The sequence below is a fragment of the Arvicola amphibius genome, chromosome 7 (assembly GCF_903992535.2).
Source record: "Arvicola amphibius chromosome 7, mArvAmp1.2, whole genome shotgun sequence".
Lineage (NCBI taxonomy): Eukaryota > Metazoa > Chordata > Mammalia > Rodentia > Cricetidae > Arvicola > Arvicola amphibius.
Window position 1 is genome coordinate 90,331,902 of NC_052053.1, and position 24,430 is coordinate 90,356,331.

General features: G+C 39.4%; 1 protein-coding gene across 1 annotated transcript in view; it reads right to left on the reverse strand.

The window, feature by feature from the left end:
* The window catches only part of Nrxn3 (neurexin 3), a 1,492,393-nt gene that overhangs the window by 771,414 nt on the left and 696,549 nt on the right, over positions 1-24,430 (reverse strand). Inside the window, 1 exon segment of the mRNA XM_038336206.1 lies at positions 14,320-14,439. Coding sequence (XP_038192134.1) covers positions 14,320-14,439 — 120 coding nt within the window.

Genomic DNA, 24,430 nt, shown 5'->3' on the forward strand with positions numbered 1-24,430 from the left:
AGACGGTGAACTGCTAGGCACTGTGGGATTTTTAGTTAAGGCACAGATGTTGAATCTATATAAGATTTCATGTTTAGTAAGAAAGTATGTATCATAAATGAACAGAGACACCTCCTGCATGAGGCGGATCAACTGTCACTTGTAGCACACATCTAATTTGGCATCAACTATTTGTTGCAAGAAATACATGCTATGTATCTACTCTACAAAGGCTCAGAGGAAAATAAGTCATAATTCTTTCCAATTAATAAACTCAGTATATAGATTAAAAAAATCAACCCCATATGAAGACACTCTATAGTGAACTGAAATCTTCATCATTTACATATTCTGCCTAAATTCTCAAGTTCTCAGAACACCCTAGACATTATCATTATATTATACTATAATTCTTAGAATTGCCAGTTCTTAAGATGACTAAAATTACCCCTTCACATTCATCCCCTCTTCACCAACCCCTCTCCAACATATTAAGCAATCATAATCATATTTCCATTCCTCGGAGCTTATCAATTTCCTAGATTCCAAAAAGAGGGTAGCATTCTGTTCATTGGAACTGATTATCAAAATCACTGTGATTAAGGTTTTGGTCTAATCCCCCAGTGTTCTCCATTATGGAGATATCCTGGATAAGAGAGAGGTAACAGTGTTCCTGAGACAAGGCTTTCTGCTCAGTCAGAATCCCCTGGAGATCAATATGCAGTTATCTGCCCATGGCAGGCAGTGATTAGTACATTAGGACATGGACATAATAAACCAGAAACCCCATAGTTCTTTTTTTTCTGTTTGTTTTGTTTTGTTTTTATTCTTGTGAATAATTTACTGTCAATAGAGAATAAGAGGTTTGGCTATGGGAGTTCCACTTTGTGGCCTCCTGTTTAAAGTTAGAGTGGGTGAGTAGTAAACATGGTATGGCTTTGCCTGGCCTTCAGGTCTGGGGAGAGGTGACTGTGAGATTATCATCTGCAATAATCCACTGTGAACATTAAGCTGGTTTACATCTCACAGCTTTTTAAAGAAGGGTTGTTTTAATAACAAGTTAAATCTACGCAGTTAAAATTGTATTAAAATCTGCTAATAACGGAGTCAGCAAGGACTGTGGCTTTTGTCCCCTCGGTCTTACAAGTGACAAGAGCCAAAGGCAGTAATAATTCTGTGCTCTTAGCAAGGATAAACAATCATATATGAGGTAACTAAGGTCCAGAATCCTTTTGGATGTTCTCAGGAGACTGCATAAGTATTGGGTCACTTAAAACAATTACAGCAAAGAAAGTAGGGTCTTTGAAAATCTACTTAGAAAATCGTACAGGCCCATCGTTGGGGACTTGTTTCAATTTAAGACTAGAATCAAGGAACATCAGTGCCATTTGAGTAGCCTAATCCTAGTACCCTACCACACACAAAGTGACAGACAAGTCAGTGTCACCTTTGAAGGGAACCTTAGTCAGTGCACGGTAGGAAAGCTGAGCCTCTGGGGACATGGTAAGAGAAAACAGTGAGGGCTGATTGGCTCAGTTTCTACTTGTGATTTATTGATGGCATGTTAATAGAACTTATACATGAAGCCTAACTCCTAGCTTGGGTCTTTGCAAAGCCTCTCCTACAGGCTAGACTCTGACCTGCTTCTATTATTGCCAAGTGTGCTCACATGGTGGCAGTGCCTATCTGAGCTTGTAACCTGCCAAAGGCCGTGTTTTAGGAAGGAAAGGAGCCAGGGTTTGGAGCCCATCTTCTTGGTGTCATACTCAAGTGAATCCCTTTTAGGTGCTCAACCTGGTTGCTTCTGACTTATGAATACAAATGCAGCAGATATGAAAAGAGAGATCAATGTGGATGTGAGCAGTGCTCACAGGAATGGGGAGACTTGTGCAGAGTGCTTGGGGTTCAAAGGAGAAAGACCAAAGCAGCGAGGAGAAGGAGAATAATGACCACAGAACATTGGTGGGGACAGTCAGGAAGTTAGCTTTACCTGAAGACACAGTGGTCTCTTAATATCTAAAGAACTAAGATTTGGGAGTCAGATTTTTCAAAAAGCAGACCATAGAAGACCTTAAAAGTCTAGCATAGCATTTGCCCTACATTGAGTGGAAAACCTTAGCTGTAGGTGAACAAAAGCATACAAATCTCAATTGTTATTTGGGGATGATTTGCCTGTACCTGGAAACCGCAATGGGTTTCAGAAATAAAAGCATGGTGACCAACAATAGACTGTTCCGGGGAGCAGCCGGGAGGTCATTCTGAAGCCCCCATCGTTGGCCAGTTGGTTTGCACCTTATCATTCACGGTAAAGCATCAGCCCCTTCCTGCCTTGCCGCAGGAATGAAGACTGTGCCACCAAAACATTCTATGTGACAAGAGACACAGCTTCGGAAAACATAGCTGTAATCACATATTACCTAGGAAACCAAACATAACTAAATGCAAAATGTTACCCCACACTGAGAAATAGCTGTGAAATTTGGTTATAGCTATGTTTATTGTTCATTAAGTGTTAGATAATAAGAAAGGATGCTAAATTGATCCAAACGCAAATTAAATAAGTTAGATGTTGGAACTACACGGGGCGCATTGTGGGAAGTGGAATGAAACCGTGAGCAACCCTGAACGTTTATTTGGCTAACCTTCCTTATTTCAGCACATTCTTCGTATATTTGTTCCGGTCCTAGAAATTTGCATGCATTGGGTATTTTTTTCCAAGTGCCTTCTTCCTGGTGCCCCCCAGAATGAAGGAACTGATGTGAGCTTTAACTCTATGATATACTAGAATGGCACATAGGGAGGCTAACTGGGATTGTAGGTCAGCGGAGGTGAAGGAAAAAAAAAGAGGTTTGTAAAGGCTATGCCTAAGCACAGATAAAATTCCAGTTGACATCTCCCTACCTAAATCCATCCTCATGGATGAAATTATACCGTATATATCAAGATTCAGTTTGGGAAGAGGTTTGCTGCCAAGCAACCTTAAAGGAGGTGAGACACTGTGGTGTGCGGCCTAGGTGGGCATATATCCGGGCAGCTATGGAAACACACAGCTTTCAAGTTGCCTGAGATGCAGTCTGAAGTTCAGCAATGTGTCAGGAAAACTCAGAAACAAAGGAGTCTGGATAAAGAAGCCATATCAGAAAAATTGGAGGAAAAAACATTCTAAAGGAAATTTGTATTATTGATAGCTGTATTTGCACAGGTACTTGGTTTTATTTATATTATAAATGTGTGCTTGACTTTCCCAATGTTAGAAATACCCTGGAAAATTTAAAACTTAGATTTAACTGACGATCGAATTCAAAAAGCAAAACGTCCAGAGATGATGGTTTAGAGTCAGACACGTTCATATCCTACCCAACATCCTGACAGTTTTTACAAGGGCTTGTGATTTCCGATGGATTGTCCTGCAGGGACATAAAATTTTATAGCAAGGTGTACAAGAGTCAGCGAATCTTTATGTTCTGTATTTTTCAGTCAACAGCACATCTTGCTTTTTGAGTTGTATCCTATTGGTTTAGTCACATAAAACTCAGGAGAAACTAAGGATTTGAGACGGAATCATTTCACCCTCCCCAGTGGATCTCCAGAGGACTAGACTATCGGAATGAATCTAATCATAGAAGTAAACCTCAAGTGTCTCCCCCTGTGTGTCATAGAAAGAAAGACATAAACTATTTGGGACCAGGAGGCTCTCTCCACACACATACTCTAAGAGCCCATCCTTTGAGCCACTATCCACCGTAAAACCATTTCACTTGTACATAAATGTGTCTGTGGACAATAGCTTAAAAACTAAAAGGATTTTCTGTGAGGGGGAAGGAGAAGGGGAAAATGTGAAAACATCTTGACATTTCCATGTTTTGTCTGAAGAAGAAAATTACATATTGAGATACTCATTATGACTCTTGCATGCCTAAATGCACTCCTTCAGGCAAGAAAATGTCCAGTCCTAGTGGAAACACTGTTCATTTCATAAAAAGAACACTGGGATTTTTGCACAACCCAGACTTTGGAAATACGCAAGGCTCAGTCACTCAGTCAAGAGATGCTTTTGAGTATCTATTATGTGTTTGACACGGTACATTCCAAACAAGGTCAAAGTGATGAGAATTAGATGCTTTTTAATACTGCTTTTTTATTTATGTTTTCCCAAGCTTTCAAGAGTTGATTTGCACAAGTTCATTAGTAAAGAAAGATATGATTAATACTAAAGGCATCAGTAACGCGACATATCTTCTGCTGTAGACTTGCAGAAGATACTGTGTGTGGACTTGTACTGCAGAGATCAAACCAAGAGTTTCAAGAACTGAAACACTGGCACCAAAACATACCCGCTTTGCTGATGTCTCTGAATTCTTTGTTTGAAAACATTTCTTAATTTCGCTCGGCAAGGTGACATGGATCAGGTGGCAAAGACCCACAGGATAAAGACAGAGACAAAAACAAACTATAATTTTAAATAAAACAAAGAATGAGAATGACTAGTTACTGGAGCCAAATCCATTCTTGCACCCACAGAGCTTAATCAAGTGTTATCAGAGGACTGGAAGGACAGGAGGGAAAAGGCTCTAGGGACCACAAAACAGAAAACTCTGGTGGAGACGTGCTGGATGGAACTTCTACAGCATTTCCTTTAGTTGCCCATAATTGCCTATAACTGGATCTGGAGTCCTTTCCAATAATCAAAATGAACCAATCAGGTCTCAGGTCACTGCACACCACCCGCTGAGGCTGATGCAAAGCTTGAAATTATTCTGAGAATTTGTGGCTTAAAGCACAAAATACTCCATCCCCCAACACTTCTACTTTGTCCCAATCTCACCTTACAAAGGCAAACGCAGAATGAAAAAAAGTTAACATCTGCTTGCATCTAAATGGAACAATGACTTGGATCTTTACAATTCGTTCAGTGGCACCAGGAAAAAGACAACAGGCAGAACACGATTCTCTGAGCTTTGGACATCAGACAAAAGTTGTTTGTCCAAAAAGAAAGAACAGAAAGAAGCTAAGCCACAAGGTTGCTCCCAGCTTACTTTCCTGAGAAAATTTCTAGGCACAAAAGCAGAAATGGGGACCTAAGATGGAGTTCAGCTGACTAGACGAGCGATTGCTAAGAGGTAGGAGAGGCCCTGAAAGATCACACTGAACTAGAGAAAACACACACAAAAGATCACAGACTGCATGCTCCAATTTACACTTTAAGAATGGGTGAAAATAAAACATATGTTGATACCAATTCAAAGAATGAGTGTTTGGGAGTAGAAGGACTATCTGGAAGAGGCAGAAAGGAAGCCTCCGGGAAGATGAAATAACTAGGGTGTTGTGTCTATGGGTTTTGGTATTGCTTTTATACATCAACGATCCATGAATTTCTCTGTCTACAGATTTTTTTCTTTCTTACCCCTGAAAAGAATACAGAAGAAATTGAAAGAATGAAATGAAATTATACTCGTTAGCTCTACTTTACAGGACAAGATAAAGTAGTTTACATCTTTTTATGTTTAGATGTGAAGTTAAATATAGGAAATTATGAGTCGCTACTGAAAATACATCAAAATTGTATCTGTATGAGACTAACCAGGTACTATAAGAAATTATCTCTGAGGACTAACAGCTCTCGGCAGATTATTGCCATCACTGTCAATAAGTAATTACCCAAGTAATAGCAGAAATGAATGGGCTAGTGTTAAATATAAGCAAGAAATGTATAGTAAATACATCATTCTGGAGATGAGGAGATGACAGAAATGAAATTAGTAAGGCCACAAATTCCAAAAACTCATAATAACCCCTGATGAACTCTAAGACCCTGAATCGGGAAGAGTATTTCTCCTGAAGTCATAGATCCAATTGTCAGTTGCACTCTGTGAAAGCCGGTGTTTTACCCGAGTCTCCACTCCTTTCCCTGGAGGGTTACACATCACAGAAGTATAAGCAAGCCCCACTCCTGTTGAATCAGATGCCACATGTGTGTTAATATCAGCACCTGTTTTACATGGAGGACACTCCACGTGCCCTTGTGCCAGGCCAACTATATGCAAAAGTGATTGTCATGGACAACAAAATAAAATTAAAGCCCCTAGTCCTAGAACTGTTCCTGAGAATGCCTGCTCTTTTGTTCTTGATCTACCTTGGTTTGGCCTGCCTTTCTAGGAATTCCCTTAACCTTAAGACATTGAGTTCTGAGGGAACCAGAATAAAAGGCAGCCTCAAGGATATGACTTTGGGTGTTACCTCTGCTGCTGTCTACTCAAGCATACCTCTCTTGGATCTGCCTTACCTTCCAGATCTTATCTTTGAGATTCCTTGTGGTTCCCCTAAGATTTTCAGTCTCTTCTATTGTTAGCTTCTGACTGTTTATTGCTCCTTAACATGCAGAAAGGTGATCAATTTGAAAATTCTGGTCTTGTTACTGGAAAAATCAGTCCTCATGATGTCCTTATTTAAAACCAATAAAAAAAAAAGAAAAAGAAAATAGCCCTTCCCCAAATAACAAGGTAGACACTAGAAATTACAGTGGAATTGATGTTAACAAAAGTAGTTAATTAGTGCTGCCAATGTGAGCCTAAGCCCTTTGTATTTCAATGTGCCTTCTTAGCAGGCTTCTGTTGACAAGTCCGGAAGACAGTATCAGGTAAGATCCCATACTTAGGTGAATAGAAATGAGAATATCTTTGTCCTTCCATCTAACAGATTCTTCACTTTAAGTAAATCATTTGTCTCCATACATCTTGCTCTTTTTATTAACTAACCGGATCCCAATCATATCTGTTTTCTGGGGGCTGTTTCCAGGTTAGAGTTAGGGGTAGGGGAGACGATGAACTGAGCAACTGTGATTGGCACATGGTGAAGTGGTTAAAACTGCAAGACAATTGAGTAAGGGAGATGTGTTCAAAAGTAGAAGCATTTGAGCCTGAATAGACAGTAAAATAGCAATCTTAGTCATGCTTTGTTCAAAATTATGAAAAAAGATAAGAGGAATAACTATATACCTTTAAATGTCATTTATGATACTGCCTATCAGACCACACAAGGATTCTGTACATTCATGGGGAAATGTAGCAGAATCTAACACTGATGTTTACTGTTTATTATTTAAAGGATCAGACTGACATTACTGCTGATTTCTCTTCAGTATATAAACATACATACACACATATATATGTATACATACATACATATATACATACATACATATATGTGATAGACATAACACCAAAGGGAGGCTCAGTTGGTAAGTGTTGCCATGAAAATATGAGGACCAGAAAAGGTGGCATATTCTATATTCCTAGCCCTGGGTAAGGAGAGTCAGAGGATCCATTGAATTTTCTGGCTGGCCAATCTAGCTGAAATAGTGAGTTCTAGGTTCAGGGACAGACCCTGTGTCAAAAACTAGACAATACAGGAATACACAGGGCAATCACTCCCTGGGTTCTACAAGGGTGCATAAAAGTATACACACAAGTATAATAAGGTAACATAGACATCATCTAATCTAGAGAATGTGAATCTAAGTAGCTGGAGATACAGTGAACTCTTCTTGTGTCATAGTAACTTAAGACAGTCTAATTTCAAATTCTTCACCTGAATTTTAAAGCAGAAACTCTCAAGGGATTCAGAATTCCAGAAGACAATAAACTAACAACCCAGAACCAGGCCTTCATGTCAAATAATATTTGACCATGGAGACCTGATGTAGGATTCCCTCTGTATGCTATGAAATACCATTGGTTAATAAAGAAACTGTCTTGAGCCCATGATAGGGAAGAATAGAGCTAGGCAGGGAAAACTAATCTGAATGCTGAGAGAAAGGAAGCAGAGTCAGGGAGAAGCCATGCACCTGCTGCTGGAGACAGACGTGCTGAAACTTTGCTGGTAGGTCACGACCTCATGTTGATGCACAGATCAATAGAGATGCGTTAAAATAAGATGTAAGAGTTCGCCAATAAGAAGCTAGAGCTAATAGGCCAAGCAGTGATTTAATATACAGTTTCTGTGTGATTATTTCGGGTCTGAGCAGCCGGGAACAAGCAAGCGGCCTCTCCTAATGCAGAGACGGTGTTCACCTGAAGTCAAGAACCATTGCCTAATAACTAATGCACATTTACAGCTTTTGTCATTTCTAATAATGGCTGCATAAACTAAAAGCTAGCAAGAATAAGATCTATTCTATCCAGAGACCTGGATTTAAGTATCCACTCAGCTTCTTCCTGTGACTTACTTTCAGTTTTCTCGCTGTCAAGATCAAGACATAATGCCCTATTTCTTCAGGATTTGGGAGGCTTAAAAGATTGAAAATATCTTCATCAATGTCCTAGTATGTTTGATAGATTAAGGATATGATAATAATGTCAAATACCTTATTAGCATAATAATAAAACTACCACCATGCTTCTAATTATTATCACCTTCCTATTTAAACCAATGTTTCAAGAAGCTTAAATGCACAATTGAATTTCACAGTGTTAAGAGACAGGACTGGCATTTAAGTCAGTTTTATTCTAAAGCAAATTAGTTCATGATTGTGTACCATTTATAATACATTAAATATGCAAATTGAATTCTTCAAATTTTAACTTATTACAAGTACATTTCCAAGATCACTATTCATTAATGCTTCAGTGATGTCTGTCAAAATTTGAGTCCTACACATCCAAGACAGCAGTTGTTAAAAAGGGAAAATGTTATTCCTCATCATATATATATATATATATATATATATATATATATATATATTGGATTCTAATAGGAGTGATTAGGAAATACTATAATACCATTCAGATTTTAAAGTACATAATAGGTAATGGTACTCAAATAGAGCAAAGAATGCAGTTTAAGGATGTGTGACTTAAACAATATAATGCTTAGAAGAAAACCAAGAAGTGTCCACTCTAACTGTGAGAGGCCTTTGCTCTCACTTGCTAGCTGGAATACATTTTTCTTTGAAAACTCTCTTCTTCTGTACCACATTTGCCTACCCAGATACTTACACAATGTTTAGGTTCATTCTTCAATGAAAATATGCCTAGGAGCAGCTGCACTGCTTCATGGAATTTGAACCCCATACACTTTACTCTATGACTCCTGACCACAAAGTGCTCATTTCTTTTCTACTGAAATACTTTGACATGTGTCTTCCCCCATGAGACTGTCATGTCTTATTCATGACCATGCCTATGAATAGGAAATATCTGGCTCGTTAATAAAAGATGAAGAATATTCTGAACAACAAGAAACTGTCTTACAAGTAAACCTAAATAAGGTTGAATGGACAGAAATGAGAATATAGAGGTGTGGAAACACATAGCCAAACCCACAAACGCACCATAGAAGTGTGATGTTCATGTGTGCATAAAAAGCCTAGAGACTGAATTTATATATATATATATATATATATATATATATATATACACACACACACACACACACACACACATACACACACTTCTACCCACTTGTTTGCGTACTATATAATGTAGGTATTGCTGCTCTTTTTCCAAACTAAGTGGAGAGTGCTTTTTTTTAAACAGTCTTAATCAATACATCAACCTACATTAAAAAATAAATAGATCAACACAATAAATAAAAAGCAAAAGGCCAATCAATAGCCAGCAGCGCAGCTTAACAGCCACTCCTGCAGAAAACTGCCTGAAAAGGTGCCTCACACTCCACTATCTGCACGATCCACAGCTGCTCACTATTGATCTGTTGAACACAAAGAACATCTATTATCACATGCCAGTGTGAACCCAGCAATTTCTCCACCAAGTAGCCTGCAATGTACAGTTAGCAGTGTAGCATGAGAGAACTATCTGCTGATGGTACCTGGGGCCCCACATTAATTCCCTTCTTCTTATCCCACAAAGCCAATATAAAGACTTCATTCCTAACCCAGGCAACCAAGGTGTGCTCAGGGCTTGCTTATATGCCTGGGTTGTTCTCATGTGTCTCCGGAGCACTAATGTAACAACACGATCTGAGAATTGACGCAACTCCAAACGGTTGATGCAAACATGGTAAGTGGTTAAGAACATAGGAAAGGAGAGATGTGAGAGGCTTGAAACTTATGTTCTTATAAAGTTCCTAGAAATGACAACATATGTAGCTATGTGGAAAAGACAGATTTTGTGCAATGTGGAAGAGAGAGAGAATCCACAGCAAGCTTCTAATGGGAGTAGTATTGTCATACAATGTGCTAAAGGACTCTCGATTCTTCTGACAGTATAATGATGGAAGTATGCTAGAATTTCCCAGGCTCCTGGTCTTAACATGCAATTCCAAGGAAAATGCAATACCCGAAAAAAAGAAGTTTCTGTAAGAACTGTATTTTAGAATGGAGGGGAAAGGAGAACATTAGTAGGGAAGCTACTGATAGCTGCTGGCTTCTACGGGGTGGGAATCTGTTTTCTTTAAGCTGATCCCCATGAAATGTCAGTCAAACTGTAATGGATGGATCCACATCCACCCTATGAGTAAGGACATGGGCAGCACAAGCTGGACGTAGTGAACATAAGTTAAAAGAGGGTGCAAAGTTAAGAGGGCTTGGGAATGAACCTGGGGGGATTTACAGGAAGCAGTTGGATGTGAATATGACCAAAATACATTGTACACTTGTATTAAATTCTCAAAAAGATTAATGGAAATGTTATATTAAAAAGAGTTACAAAGTTTACTTAGTTTCCTAGTATGTTATGAAGTTTCATTTCTTTTGTTGTTCTTCAACAAAACACAAGTGTTATCATCTGGACCTCAGAGGGTACTGACTGAGCAGGGATGGGTTTGACATGCTCAGGAGAGCTAAAGACTGTCCTCAATGAATGTTACTTAGCAAACATCTATGTCTTTGTATAAATCCCTCATTAACTCAAAGTTGTTTCTGATAGCATCAAAACAGCCCCCAAAGCCGACTTAAGAGAAGGAACTCCTCCTGGTTTTACCTTTACAGAAAGCAGTGGAAGACCATATCTTAAACTGGGTGTAGCTGTTAGTAAAGCAATTATACTTGAGTTTCTAATCAGATGATTTCTTTTCTATCCCACACAAGGGAGTCATCCTTACACTCAGTAATCAGCTCATGAAAAACTGTCACACTTTAATGATTATTGCATCTTTGTGAGACGATATTTATGCCACCACATTTATTAACTCACCATGCGAGCACAAAGGATAGTGGAACAAAATGAAAACCACTGAGGGTTGTTGAATCATACCATGGATTAAAAGTTTTAAACATACATTGTACCCCTGAAAGCAATACCTATGTGACAACACCTCAGAATTATAAAGCAAAAATAGTTTTGATAAATATGCAGAGTTCATTAGTGTTAGAACCAATGTTAGAATGAATGGCTGCAAACCCTAAAACACATACTTTTCTTTAGATCTTTAAAAGTCACTCAGATATTATCAACTAAATATCTACTATGGAAAATATGGAACCGAGTCATTTCCCTATTGATCAAGTTGCGTTTCTTGGATGTGCAGTAATAAACCAGCATGTTTTCACTAATTAAGGATGGATGGATAGATAGATAGATAGATAGATAGATAGATAGATAGATAGATAGATAGAGATGGGTAATAGATAATGATAGATAGATAGATAGATAGATGATAGAATAGATAGATAGATAGATGTTCGATAGATAGATAGCATAGATAGATAGATAGATAGATTAGATATCGTCGCTGACTGATGATGGATCGCTGGCTCGCCGGCTAGCCTCGCTCGCTCACTGCGCGACTCGACTCGCTCGCTCGCCTAGTTCGCTCGCTCGCTCGCTCGCTCGCTCGCTGCTGCCTCTCGCTCGCTGACTCGCTGCTCGCTGGCTCGCTGGCTCCGCCGGCTCGCTCGCGGTCGCTCGCTCGCTCTCGCTCGCTGCCTCGCTCGCTTCGCTCCTCGCTCTCGCTCCGCTCGACTCGCTCTTCGCTCGATCGCTCGCTACGCTCGCTCGCATACGATCGCTCGATCGCTCGCTGCTAGATATCTAGACCTAGCCTACAGAGTACTCTCTTTCCAAAAATCAAACAAAGGCATAATTTTATTGATGGCATTTCATTTGCAATGCCATGCACATGTGTATTATTTTGGTCAAGGACAGGCTGCTTGTAGCATGAAGGTCACTCAGCAATTAATTATTAAGAGACCCTATGTTCCTCTGCATAAAATTCAATTCCACCTCTTCGATATGTTCTTTATCTTTCCCTCTCTTCTTTTATTAACTTATTTGACCATTTCCTTTTCTTTTAATCCTTCTGCAAAAAGTCATGGCTTGGCTTGGATTATGCTATCCTTGCGCTTGTTGAACTCTTTTAGTGACACCAAAAGATGACACTCTACTCCTTACACAGACCAGGTTTCTCGAATTCATTAGCATAAGGAAGGGCACAGAAGGGCAGACAGTAAGCTTCATTCATAACAAATTGCAATGAGAAGAGCCATGTTCATTATAGAAAACAGTGATTTATAAAACAAAGCAGTGAGCCTGATTCTAGGTAGTACAAACTGACTCTAATGTCAACTCCAAAAGAGAAAGTCCTACAGATAATTAGAATGACAATCTTTTCATGAAGGAGTACCTATTGTAATACTTTCATTCAACTTTATATTTTAATATATTTATTTGACTTTTATTAAAAGCTCATAGCCAACATTCATAGTCCTATCCAATGCACTTGACTTCTATGTACTTATCTCATTTAGCAATTCATAGCTATATACCTCATGTACGTATCACATCTAATAGCAGAAGCCTTTGTACATTCTCCCCAAGAAGATGAGTCAAATAGTATCTGTAAGTGAATTGCTTTCTTGAGTCTTCTATGAATGAAAGTCCAAGGGATTTGTGGATACAATAACATCTAAAATGCATTTCTCCAAGTATTCATGCTTTGAAGCTAGTATCATAAAAAGAGAAGGCTTTCTGCCAATTCTGGTCCAAGTACTTCATTAGGTACCAACAAATTGGCCAAGACTGAGAAACAGTCTCCTCTGGGATAAAGCAGAAGCAAATCATAGAAACCTAGAAAGAGTCTTGGTTACTCCTGACCCAGAAAACACTTGGCCCATGTGGAAAAGCACAATAAAGCATTGGCAGAAAAATCCATACTTACCTTCTGAAGGTTGTGCACACCAGCGGTCATCAGAGGAACTTACCTTTTTGCTTCTTCTGTGTGCAAAGTCTCTTCCTTGACATTTTTCCCTACTTGCTTTTGGATGTATGGCAATGGGAACAGGCTTGTGAGGATAAAGAGGCATTATGCCACCAGTGAGAGAAAGCCAATGGGTCCTGTGAGCCTTCCTAACGGACAAATTGCAGGGAAAAGAAAAATACGATGGCACAATTCCCCCAGGTACGCTGGAATGGCCTGTAACTGCCTGTTTCTGAGTAGAATGGCTCTTCCAAATCATAAATACGGAAACCGGATTCTCAGTAACATGGAAGGACTCAGCAAAAGCGATTGATGCCAAGCCCTTCTGCAGCCATCCCAGCACATAATGTTTTCCTCTAGACTGCCAGCTTCTCATTTGTCCCCCTTTAACAGACCAAAGATGCCAGAATACCTGTGAATCGCAAGGCTTCTGAGAAACTGGAAGGGGAAACTGCAAGAGATACCTACACTTATGGTAAAAGTTGATAAACAAAAAAATCAAACAAAACTAAGCAGACACAATGGATTTTATACATACATACATATATATACATATATATATACATACACAGTATATATATGTATATACATATATATATATACAGTTATTATAATGTGCTCCCTTGTGTGTACTCTTCAATATTGCTTTACTCTTCAACCTATTAATTTCCTGTACTTATTTTATAAAACCAAACATTCCAGTGAGTTTAGATCATGATGTTCAAGTCTACCATGAAGACCGTGCTCAGAAAAATTAGATACTCAAAAAGGGGCATCTAAGGCAAGACCTTCCAACAAGTCTCAAGAATTGGATTATCTTGAAAATGGTCATGGCTAGGAAAATACCATGAGAAAAAGGTGGAGCCACAAGTTAAGATGCCCATGACACTAAAATATAATCAGCTGCAGCACTGGGTCACCTCCATGAAACCTGCCTTTCCTTAGATTAAGTCAGTTAATGTACCATTTACACTACTGATGGATGAAATAATAATCATAGGATCTATCCCAACATGAACTAAATATACTGTGGTGTCTGTGTGTGTGTGTGTGTGTGTGTGTGTGTGTGTGTGTGTTCCATACTTACAAATTAGGAACATTTATATAAAGGACAGTTATACTTGCAATCTTTTTCTATAGTGCCCATTAAGATTCTCTGAGCCAGTAGAAAAAGTGTGAACTCACGGTCATTGCACTGGTTTCCCGAGTATGATGTCATCGAGCAGTCACAGGTGAAGCCTTCCCATTGCTGCATGCAAACGCCTTGGTTGGCACATGAATCCTCCTGACATGTTGTACTGGGTCCTGGTAGTGTACAAAAATGGGTGTGGGCAGGGAGAAATAGAAGAAACATTAAAAATTAGTCAGCTAAGACATCACCTAAATCTACCACCATCATGCCCCAAACATTCAAAAACACAACCATCAAAAATATCAACCCAACTACATGCAACAGAATTCAGTATATACAAAGTATGACAAAAATACATACTGGCCACAAATTATCAACAATTACACAGAAAAGGGAGAGGGCTGAACACATGTTCTCCTGTAGGTAGACTTTGCATGAAAAGTTTAATGTTCTATCATTCAACTAGAAAGATATATCATTTGGAGCAGGGATTTGTTATTGAACAATGCTAAAGTATAAAAATGTATACTCATAATTCTATTGAAATAAAACACATTTTTTTATTCTGAAACCAGAAGACCTTTAGTCTATTTTGTGATGCTAGAATGGTGTTAAGTAGAAAGGAGGAGAAGTAGGGAAAATGAACTCAAATGTGCTGTATTCTGTAGGTGCTAAGTAATGTTATTAAGTCCCCCAGCATCTCAAGTAGCTAATTATGACAAACTCCATTCCATAGATTTAAAGTGCTAAATCAGTTTACCTAAGGTCCCATATTTCCTCAAAAATGTTAATGCCGCAGGGAGGTGGTGGTGCACGCTAGAGGCTGAGGCAGGAGGATCTCTGTGAGTTTGAGGCCAGCATGGTCTACGAGAGCTAGTTCCAGGACAACCTAGGACTGTTACACAGAGAAATCTTGTCTTGAAAACCAAAGGAAGAGAGAGAGAGAGAGAGAGAGAGAGAGAGAGAGAGAGAGAGAGAGAGAGAGAGAGAGAGAGGAAAAGAAAAAGAAAAAAAGAATATCAATGCTTCTTTAGAGAGATTAACGACTTTATCAGAACTTCCCAGAGTCACCTGGTATTTAGGGAAAATGCAAATTCTTGGGGCCTACCCTGAACCTGCTGAACTGGAAAGTTTGAGGGAGACAGACATCTATCTTCCCACCTTCAGAAGAACAACTGCACTACACCATACTGGTACTTAAGATTCAACATACAGGATAGGGTATGTCCTCTCCTGGGGCATTTCTACACCAGAACATATGAGAGAATTATTTTGTTGTAAGGAGAAATTATTAAACACTGGGATCATTTTCTTTCTCTTATTGTTTCTATTTTTATGTGACTTTACCTAATTATATGTAAATATAATGGTACAGGTACATAATTTCTAAGTGAGAATATCTACTCCCAAGGCCTTCTATGAATTTTTACATTTTCCTGATAGGAACAAAAAAATAAAACAAGTTCTACAATTTCACTCTATAGACAACTATGAAAATGATTTTGGGGGGGCGTGTCAGCCTGGTGTCAATCTTCAACCATTCTCTTTTTTTTTTTTTTTCTTTTTTTTTTTTTTTTTTTTTGGTTTTTCGAGACAGGGTTTCTCTGCAGCTTTTTTAGAGCCTGTCCTGGAACTAGCTCTTGTAGACCAGGCTGGCCTCGAACTCACAGAGATCCGCCTGCCTCTGCCTCCCGAGTGCTGGGATTAAAGGCGTGCGCCACCATCGCCCGGCTCCAACCATTCTCTTTTTAGTTCTAACTTATACTTTAACTTTGGGGTAAATATCAAGAGAAATAGGTGAGCTAAAAAAAAGTGCGATGTGCAGTATGCAGGATAACTCCAGATTCCCCATGATCCACAGCAAAGGGTATGGGACCTTTGGCTCAACAAATGCCATCATCAGGAACAAAGACACAAAAGTACTTGTCACAGTGAAGAGGACGGGTCTATTGCAATGACTACCTCTGATTGAATTTCCCAAGCTAAACTTCACAGAGGCACAGAATGCTAAATGGAAGTATGCAGGATTTTAAGGATGTGTGCTCAACAGAGATAAAGGACTAGAGAGGGTCCACCTTCTAGGTGGCAAGACATTTTGTATTTATTCATGAAGGGTGGAAGCAGTACAGGCCATCACTCTTGAGACAAAGCTATTAGGAGATGACATAAGAAAGTTCAAGACAATTACTAACACCGGGGGACCAGCCCCTCTGCTGGGTTTCTGCAGCTCCTCTTTGCCATGTGGTTCTGCCACGCGGAGATGAAAGGAGGAACACAGTCATGTTCTCAGTGGGTCTTACACTTGAACATTGTGTCCCGCGAGTTTCATTAACAATGGCAAATCAGGACAGCTTCTTTCAAAGGATAAAAGCTTCTGGGAAGTCCACAGGGCTCCCTAGCCAAACAGCTCTCACCAGACAATGGACCAGTAATTCAACTGTGCTCAAGAATCAGAAACACATGGAAGACTTTCCCTTGAAAGGCAAAAACTTCAAGAAAACACAGTAATTCTTTGCATGGTTACTGAATCTACAGATAAGCCCTTCTCCTCCCCTCTAACTGCCGTATTTTAAACATTTTTAAGGACCAGCATGCATGCCTCCTCGAGATGAAACATTCTCTGTTAACTCCAAGCAGGATTCTTGCTATTCTTAGTGGTCACAGCACTTATCTGGATCACTAATTTCTGCATGTGATAATGTCCAATTTACCATTCTATTGTGCAGTATAACATCTTCCTTTAATTTTTCATGTTCTTGATTTATCTATTTGCTATCAAAAGATTGATTGTTGCATGCTTTTTAGAAGTCATATATTATGCTTCGGGTGAGTCCTTTTTGGCACTTGGACTACACACACTTAGAGAAAGTTGTTTCAATATATGACAAGCTGATATGAACTGTTTGACCTTTAATTTTCGTTTGTCTCATACTTTTAAACCATGAGTGAGAAGTTGAGTCATTTGTCTGCAAAGAGAACAGAAGTAAATCTTTAACGTCCGCTAAAGGCTGGTCAGGAATCAAACAGAGAAGGAAGTACAGGTCATTTCCAAATTCTTTTAAGCTGTGCCTCATACCATAAGGGTAAACACATGCAGACAGCACTCAATGACTGACTGCATTATCATCTTCTGGCTGAATGCTTAATGACTTCACATCAGTCTGAAACCAAACGTCACCTCTTTCCAAGGTTGGGACCATAAGGCTCCTGCCTCCCATCCCTGTGTCATTTCCTACCAGTTGTTCCCAGCTCACTGTGCACCAGCATTGTTCCCTCCTCTCTGACATTGTGCTGCTCAGAGTGGTGTTACCATGCCCATGACATGAGCATCATTCAAAGGCTGTGAGCCAAACACAATTCCAAGCCCCATGTAGCCCTACTGCCTGGGAGTTCGATAAGGAATCTGAGTTGTAACAGGTCCTTTAGGTGCTTCTGACACCTCACATTTCAGGTCCTCTGCTCCAGACTTGAAGCCCATCTATGTTCTCAAGTTCCTTCACCCCTGCTGGAGCCACAGTGTGAGCAACACCTCACACAGATTTCCAAAACTCTGACTTGTCTTTATTCAAGTTTCAACTCAAAGACAGCACGTTCAAAGCACCTTAACTGAGAACACCCCCACCTCATCACACTCTCCATCAAGTCTTCCTGTTTGTTTGACTTAACAATTACATGATCTATAATTAATTCTGTGTGTTGATTCTTTCTCTGCTAATGGATAGATAGGACTTGTAGGCTTATGATTCACAGTGTGTTACTTTGTTATATATTTACAACTCGGAATAATCAATTAACTCAGGATACCTAGTAGGTTCATTACCTCACATGCTGATCACTTCCTGTATAGTTAGAAAAAGACTTAAACGCTGCTCCATTTGCAACTTTCGTAGAATGCAATGCATGCCATTTAGTGCACTCACCAATCTAAGCAAAAGACTACCCAGGTTTAGTTCTCTTGGCTCACTGAAACTTTGTACTCTTAGATCAGTCTCTCCATCCTCTGCACCCACCTCCTCTCCCAGCTTCTGTGCCTATCATTCTGCTCTCTACGCACAAAAGTTCAATTATTTAAATTCCAAACAGATGAGCTCGTATATGTGTCTCTCTCTGCCTCACTCATTGCACTTTGGATGATCACTCGCATCACCATTGCCGTGAATTCAGTCTCTCTTTTGTCCCCTTGTGTGTGCACATGGGTGCATGCACGTGTGGGAGTACATGTGCCATGCGTGCGTGAATATATGGAGGTCTGGGATCAGGCTCAGGTACCTTCCTTTGGGTGTCATCCATTCTGTTTGTCACTGGCCTGGAACGCACCAGTCAGAGCAGGCTGGCTGACCAGAGAGCCCAGGAATCTGGTTGATTCCAGTGACAGATAACAGGTGCTTACCACCATGCCCTGTTGTTTTGTTTTGAAGCCATTTTTATTAATTCTTTGAAGTTTTCATACAATGTGTTTTAGCCATATTCACTCCCTACCCTGTTCTTCCAGCTGCCTCCTCCAACTTTTTAACCTGGGCTCCAGGGCTTGAACTCAGGCCGTTGTGCTTGCATAGCAAGCACTTTCTCAGCTGAGTTATGTCCCTAGTGCATGCAGTACCTCACCTTCTAAAGGCCGACTATGTATTATGAGGCATACCTCTTTAGCCATTCAACTGATGGCCACACCTAGGTCAATTCTACTTTTTAGCTATTACATATAATGTTGCAGTGGATATCAGAATAGACACATTCTTTTAACATATTGACTTTGAATTCCTTTGGATATGTGCCCAGCAGTAGCATCGTGATAGCATATGCTAATTCTCTTTTCAGTTTTCTGAAGAACTTCTATACTGTTGTCAGTAATTATTGTACTCACTTACATTCTCACCAACAACACAGAAGGGCTCCCTCTTCTCTGCTCTCCTCCAGCTCATCATAGTCATTTTAGCAGTTATTATTCAGTGAGTTATTAACTCATTCCCTCAATGATCTGAGGTGAACACTTTCTTATACCTGATACACATTGGTATTTAAGTCTTTTGTCCATTGTTTATTGGATCATTTGTTCGCCAGTTACTTAATTGATTGGGTTCCTTACACGTTTGAGATATTTACCTATCAACAAATATTCAGTTTGCAAATGTTTCCTCTTAATCCATAGATTGTATTCATACTATATTAATTGTTCCATTGCTGTGTGAAAGTTTTTAGTTTCGTGCAATACCATTTCTTTGTTTTGTTTTTCTTTTGTTCTTAGTATTTTGAGCATTATGCACAAAACCAGACAAATTTTACACAGCATTTCCTTTTGTTTCCTTCTAGTAGTTTTGTAGTTTGGGTTTTAGGCTTATTAAGTGTTTATACCACTTTGGGTTGATTTTTATATATAGTGAAAATACGCTAAGTTTATCCTGTGGGTATAAAAATTGATCAATGCTACTGAAAAGATACTTCTCTTTTGTAGTATGTTCATGCTACTTTTGTCAAAATTCAACTACATAAAGTTGTAGGTTTACTTCTCAGCTGTCTGTTCTGTTTAACTAGTCAATGTACCTGCCATATAGTGCCTCATGTTGTGCTGACCCCCAGCCATAAAATTACTACAGCTGCTACGTCATTGCTGTAATTTTCATAATGTTATGCATCGTAATGCAAATATTTTTGTTTGTTTGTTAGATGGGTCCTGACCCACAGGTTGAGAACCACTGCTATAGCATAAGAACTCATGAATTGCTAGGCTGTAGTGGTGTATGTCTTTATTTCCAGCACTTGCGAGGCAGAGACATGCAGATCTCTGTGGTGGAAAAAAAATGAACAAAAAACAAAACAACAACAAAAAAACCTCATGAATCATTAGTGAATGACTGAAAGAATAAAGGATCCAAAGGAGGTAAGGAAGGAAGGTGAGAGGTAAAAGAGAGAGGGTGGTTAGGAGAGAAAGAAGAAGGGATGAGAGGGGAAGGAGGAAAGGAAGGTAGAAGAGAAAGGGAAGGAAGAAAGGAGGAAAAGAAAGGTTAGAGGGAAAAGAGTGGGAGACAAAAAGGGGAAAAAGGAGGGAGAGAAAGATGGAAGAGGGGAAGGAATGAGGGAGATGGAGAAGGATAAAGTAGATAAGGTAGAGATGGAGAGGGAAGGACTCGTTTCATTAGTGTTTAAAGTGAGTGTTCCTGACACATAATTTTCTCCTAATATTTATCAATAGCAGCTTATATAAGAAAACCTAGCCTTAAAGCCTAGCATTAAAATAAATAGTAGTATATGGCAGATCATGTTTTGCCTTCTAACAAAAATTAGGTACATTCATATTCACCAAATATTGAGACGAGATTCTTGTGTCACCATGCCCAGGCATTATCAACTGTTTCAAATAAAAATTGTGTAAAATGTAGGAAAAATTCTAACTGATATTAGTAACTATAATATCTTATGAATAAAGTATATTCTATGGCTATATATTCAATGGACATATATGTTTCACCCATTATATATTCCATATAAACTACAACTCTAGGAAAGAAAAGAAATGAAAGACATATTGGTGAAGATGTTGGGGTACAGGAGTTTTTCAGCAATGTTTTCCACTGCCTATCCTTTAATACGAGCTAACCTTGACTAACTCAGAATGAAAATATTACAATGACTAGGAACTGCATAGCTTGCCATTACTTTGGTGTCTAACTCCTAGCTCTATCTTTTATTTCCCTAGGAAATATAATGTTATATGTTTCTTTAATTATTTTATTAGATGGTAATCTGAAGGCTGATCCTTCTTGGTCTGGAATGTTTTTCTCCCCAAGAACTGTCTCACACTCTCATTTGAGGACCAACCCTCCTCAAATCGATTTCTACAGCACAGGGCACCTCCGCTTCATGCTTTGGAAAATGATGTTAACAGAGCCTCTTTTGTATTTTCAGACCCTTGAAATAGTAAAGGACAAGATCCTGGTAACAGAGTGTACTGTCCCGCTCCCAAAGCCTAAGCAGAACTTCACCAAACATGTCTCAAAGTTCCAACTTAAGTTGATTAATACCACTAAGACAGCACCAATTTCTACCTTGAAGGTAGAACTGGGGCTATGTCAATGTTCATCAAGGCTCCAAAGCCTCTCTTACCAAATATGTTCTTTGTTCATGGCTTTTCAACTGAAAGCTGAGAAGTTCATACAATCGGGATGATGACTGGCAAGACATTAGTGCCAACTTCAGTCACACCTCAATGCTCTTTAGTCAGTCTATCCCCTCCACAATACAGAGTATACAATGTTGTGACATGGCATGAGAAGTGTTTGACATTACTAACATGCTCCCATGCAGCTCTTTTCCCCAGCAGCCTTTGATCTGCGGTCTGTGTTTAACCAGCAACATCCAAGATAAATTGATTTGCTTCATGTATTGACTTTAGTGGTATGATGTTCCCAGCATTGTCCGCTACGAGGTACAGCACAGTTTGTCTTCTCAGTTGGCTTGCAGAACTGCTGAGAATCTCTGTTATGGAACAGGCTGCAGAACACCACAATCATCAATGGGTCATAAACCAAAGTCTAAATTTATATGGTAAGAGAAGAGTGACATCCACAGCAATAACGAGACTGGAGTTCATTCACTCTGTTCCAGTTAGAGAAGGTGTAATCAGGGAAACAAAATAGCTGGTATGATAGTCATTCTTGGTCAGTCACTCTATTCTGAGGGTGCTTGGACCACAGATGCCAAATAATGGCATCCCTCCATTTTTTAAAAAAGTCCAAGACAGCAAAGACCTCAAGAATCAATGTGATTTTTAAAAAGGGCAAACAAAGCTCTCATTCTCAGATTTTATTTTTTGCCCTTCATCACTGACTTATTGATGTGTCAGGGCAACAGAGGGAAAGTAAAAATGTGTGTGTGTGCAGGCCGGGCGGTGGTGGCACACGCCTTTAATCCCAGCACTCGGGAGGCAGAGGCAGGCTGATCTCTGTGAGTTCGAGACCAGCCTGGTCTACAAGTGCTAGCTCCAGGACAGGCTCTAAAGCTGCAGAGAAACCCTGTCTCGAAAAACCAAAAAAAAAAATGTGTGTGTGTGTGTGTGTGTGTGTGTGTGTGTGTGTGTCTGAGGGGGGGAGGTTTCAAAGGACAGGCCTAGCAAAATAAAAGTAACTTAAGATAGTTAATAAATGTGCTGCCTAGTTTTATGTCAACTTGATACAAGCTAGAGTCATTTGAGTGGAGGGAACCTTGATGGAGAAAAATTTCTCTAAGGCATTGCCTTAATTAGTGATTGACATGGGAGCATCCAGCCCATTGTGGGTGGTGCCACCCTTGGGCTGGTGGCCCTGGGTGCTATGAAAAAGCAGACTGAGCAAGCTATGAGAAGTAACCAGTATGCAACACCCCTCCACGGCCTCTGCATCAGCTTCTGCATCCAAGTTCTTGTTCTATTTGAGTTCCTCTCATGACTGCCTTCAATGATGAATTTTTATTTAAAAAAAAAGTAAGCAAAATAAACCCTTTCCTCCCCAAGTGGCTTTTGGTCATGGTTTTTTTCATCACACCAATTAGAAATCTTATTTAATAAAATGAGTATTGGGTAAATAGCATTAGAAATAATTAAACAATATTATATGAAAACTCTACCATAAAATCATTGAGATACTTTCTGGCCGTCTAGGTACTGAATCTACCTAGGGAATAGACAAATAAATGTTAAAACATAAAACAGTAGGAGAAGAAATATAGCTTTAAAATCCAGTTTTAGCCCTTTCTAGTAATATATACATGGCCTATGTAAACTTAGTTTCTACATCTTTATGGCATAGATATGATTTATTCTACCTCATGTGGCAAGGATTAAGGAAATAATATATAAAAAGCTTAAAATGGGAATAAGAGCGTAGATCATGTGAAGGCAGAGATATCATTTGAAAGTCCGTAGCATTCCCGGCACCAAGTCATGACATCATCTTAACACATGACATCATCAGTTCTCCTGTTCGGTAAAATTGGGCTTTTACTTCCTGCTTAAGAAGGCTACAAGGTTGGTGTGAGGTGCAGAACTACAGCATATGTAAGTAGGGGGTCATTTTAACACAGTCCCCTGTGCTTGAGGAACAAAAACAAGAACCAGTATGGGATGCTCCGCTTAATTCCTGTCCCTCTTCATTATTTCCCACGAGGCAAACTATTTCTGAAAACTTGATTTCCTTTTAGTCAAGGGCTACATTTCATTACATAAAATACAATGGAGAATGTGATTCATCCCTTAGCTTTGAAGAAAATGAGGCAAATAACCAACTGTATTCCGTGTGAGAAAATTGGAATATTAAAATGTCCTCTGCAAACTGAAAGTAAATGCCAATCTCTTCTAAAAATGACTTAATAGAGGACGAGTGAGATGGCTCAGTGGGGGATAAAGGCACTAATGGACAAGGATGATGACACTTGGTTTCTTCCCCAAGACCCATGTGAGGGTAGGAGGAAACTTGCTGTCAAATGCTGTCCTCTGAATTCCAGGTGCATGTGCCCAGGTACACCCACTCACCTACCTGAGCAAATAAAAAAGCAACATAGTTTCAAAAGTTAAATTAAAATGTGTAATGCCTTAACAGAATGTCAAATTTTTAAGGCATTTAAACCCCAAAATATTGACCTTCTACAAATAGCCAACATATAACCCTTGTCACTGATGTGATTAATCCTGAATGCCTCCCCTTCCTGCCTACTGTTTTCACACAAGCTAACATTTCTAGAAAAGTAAACATTGAATTCTAAAAACAAGACCCATTAAGGAAAGCCACAGAGAGCAGAGGGGAGAAGTGAGTATGTTGAACTGGCCTGCTGACTGATGCACTGTGCCTTATTCTGGCTGACTGATGCACTGTGCCTTATTCTGGCTGACTGATGCACTGTGCCTTATTCTGGCTGACTGATGCACTGTGCCTTATTCTGGCTGACTGATGCACTGTGCTTTATTCTGGCTGACTGATGCATTGTGCTTTATTTCACACAGTCTGCGTCACCTGCCTTTTTCCCAACAGAGGAAACTTGCTTCTTTCATGACTTTTCAGGTCCTTTCTTACCTAAGGTTTTAGAGAGACTCTTCTTCTCCTGTGATATTCCCCTTGAAAACCAAAAAAAATTATATATATGCTTCCATATGTTCCATAAGAATAATCATGCTATCCAAGACACATTGACATCAAGACA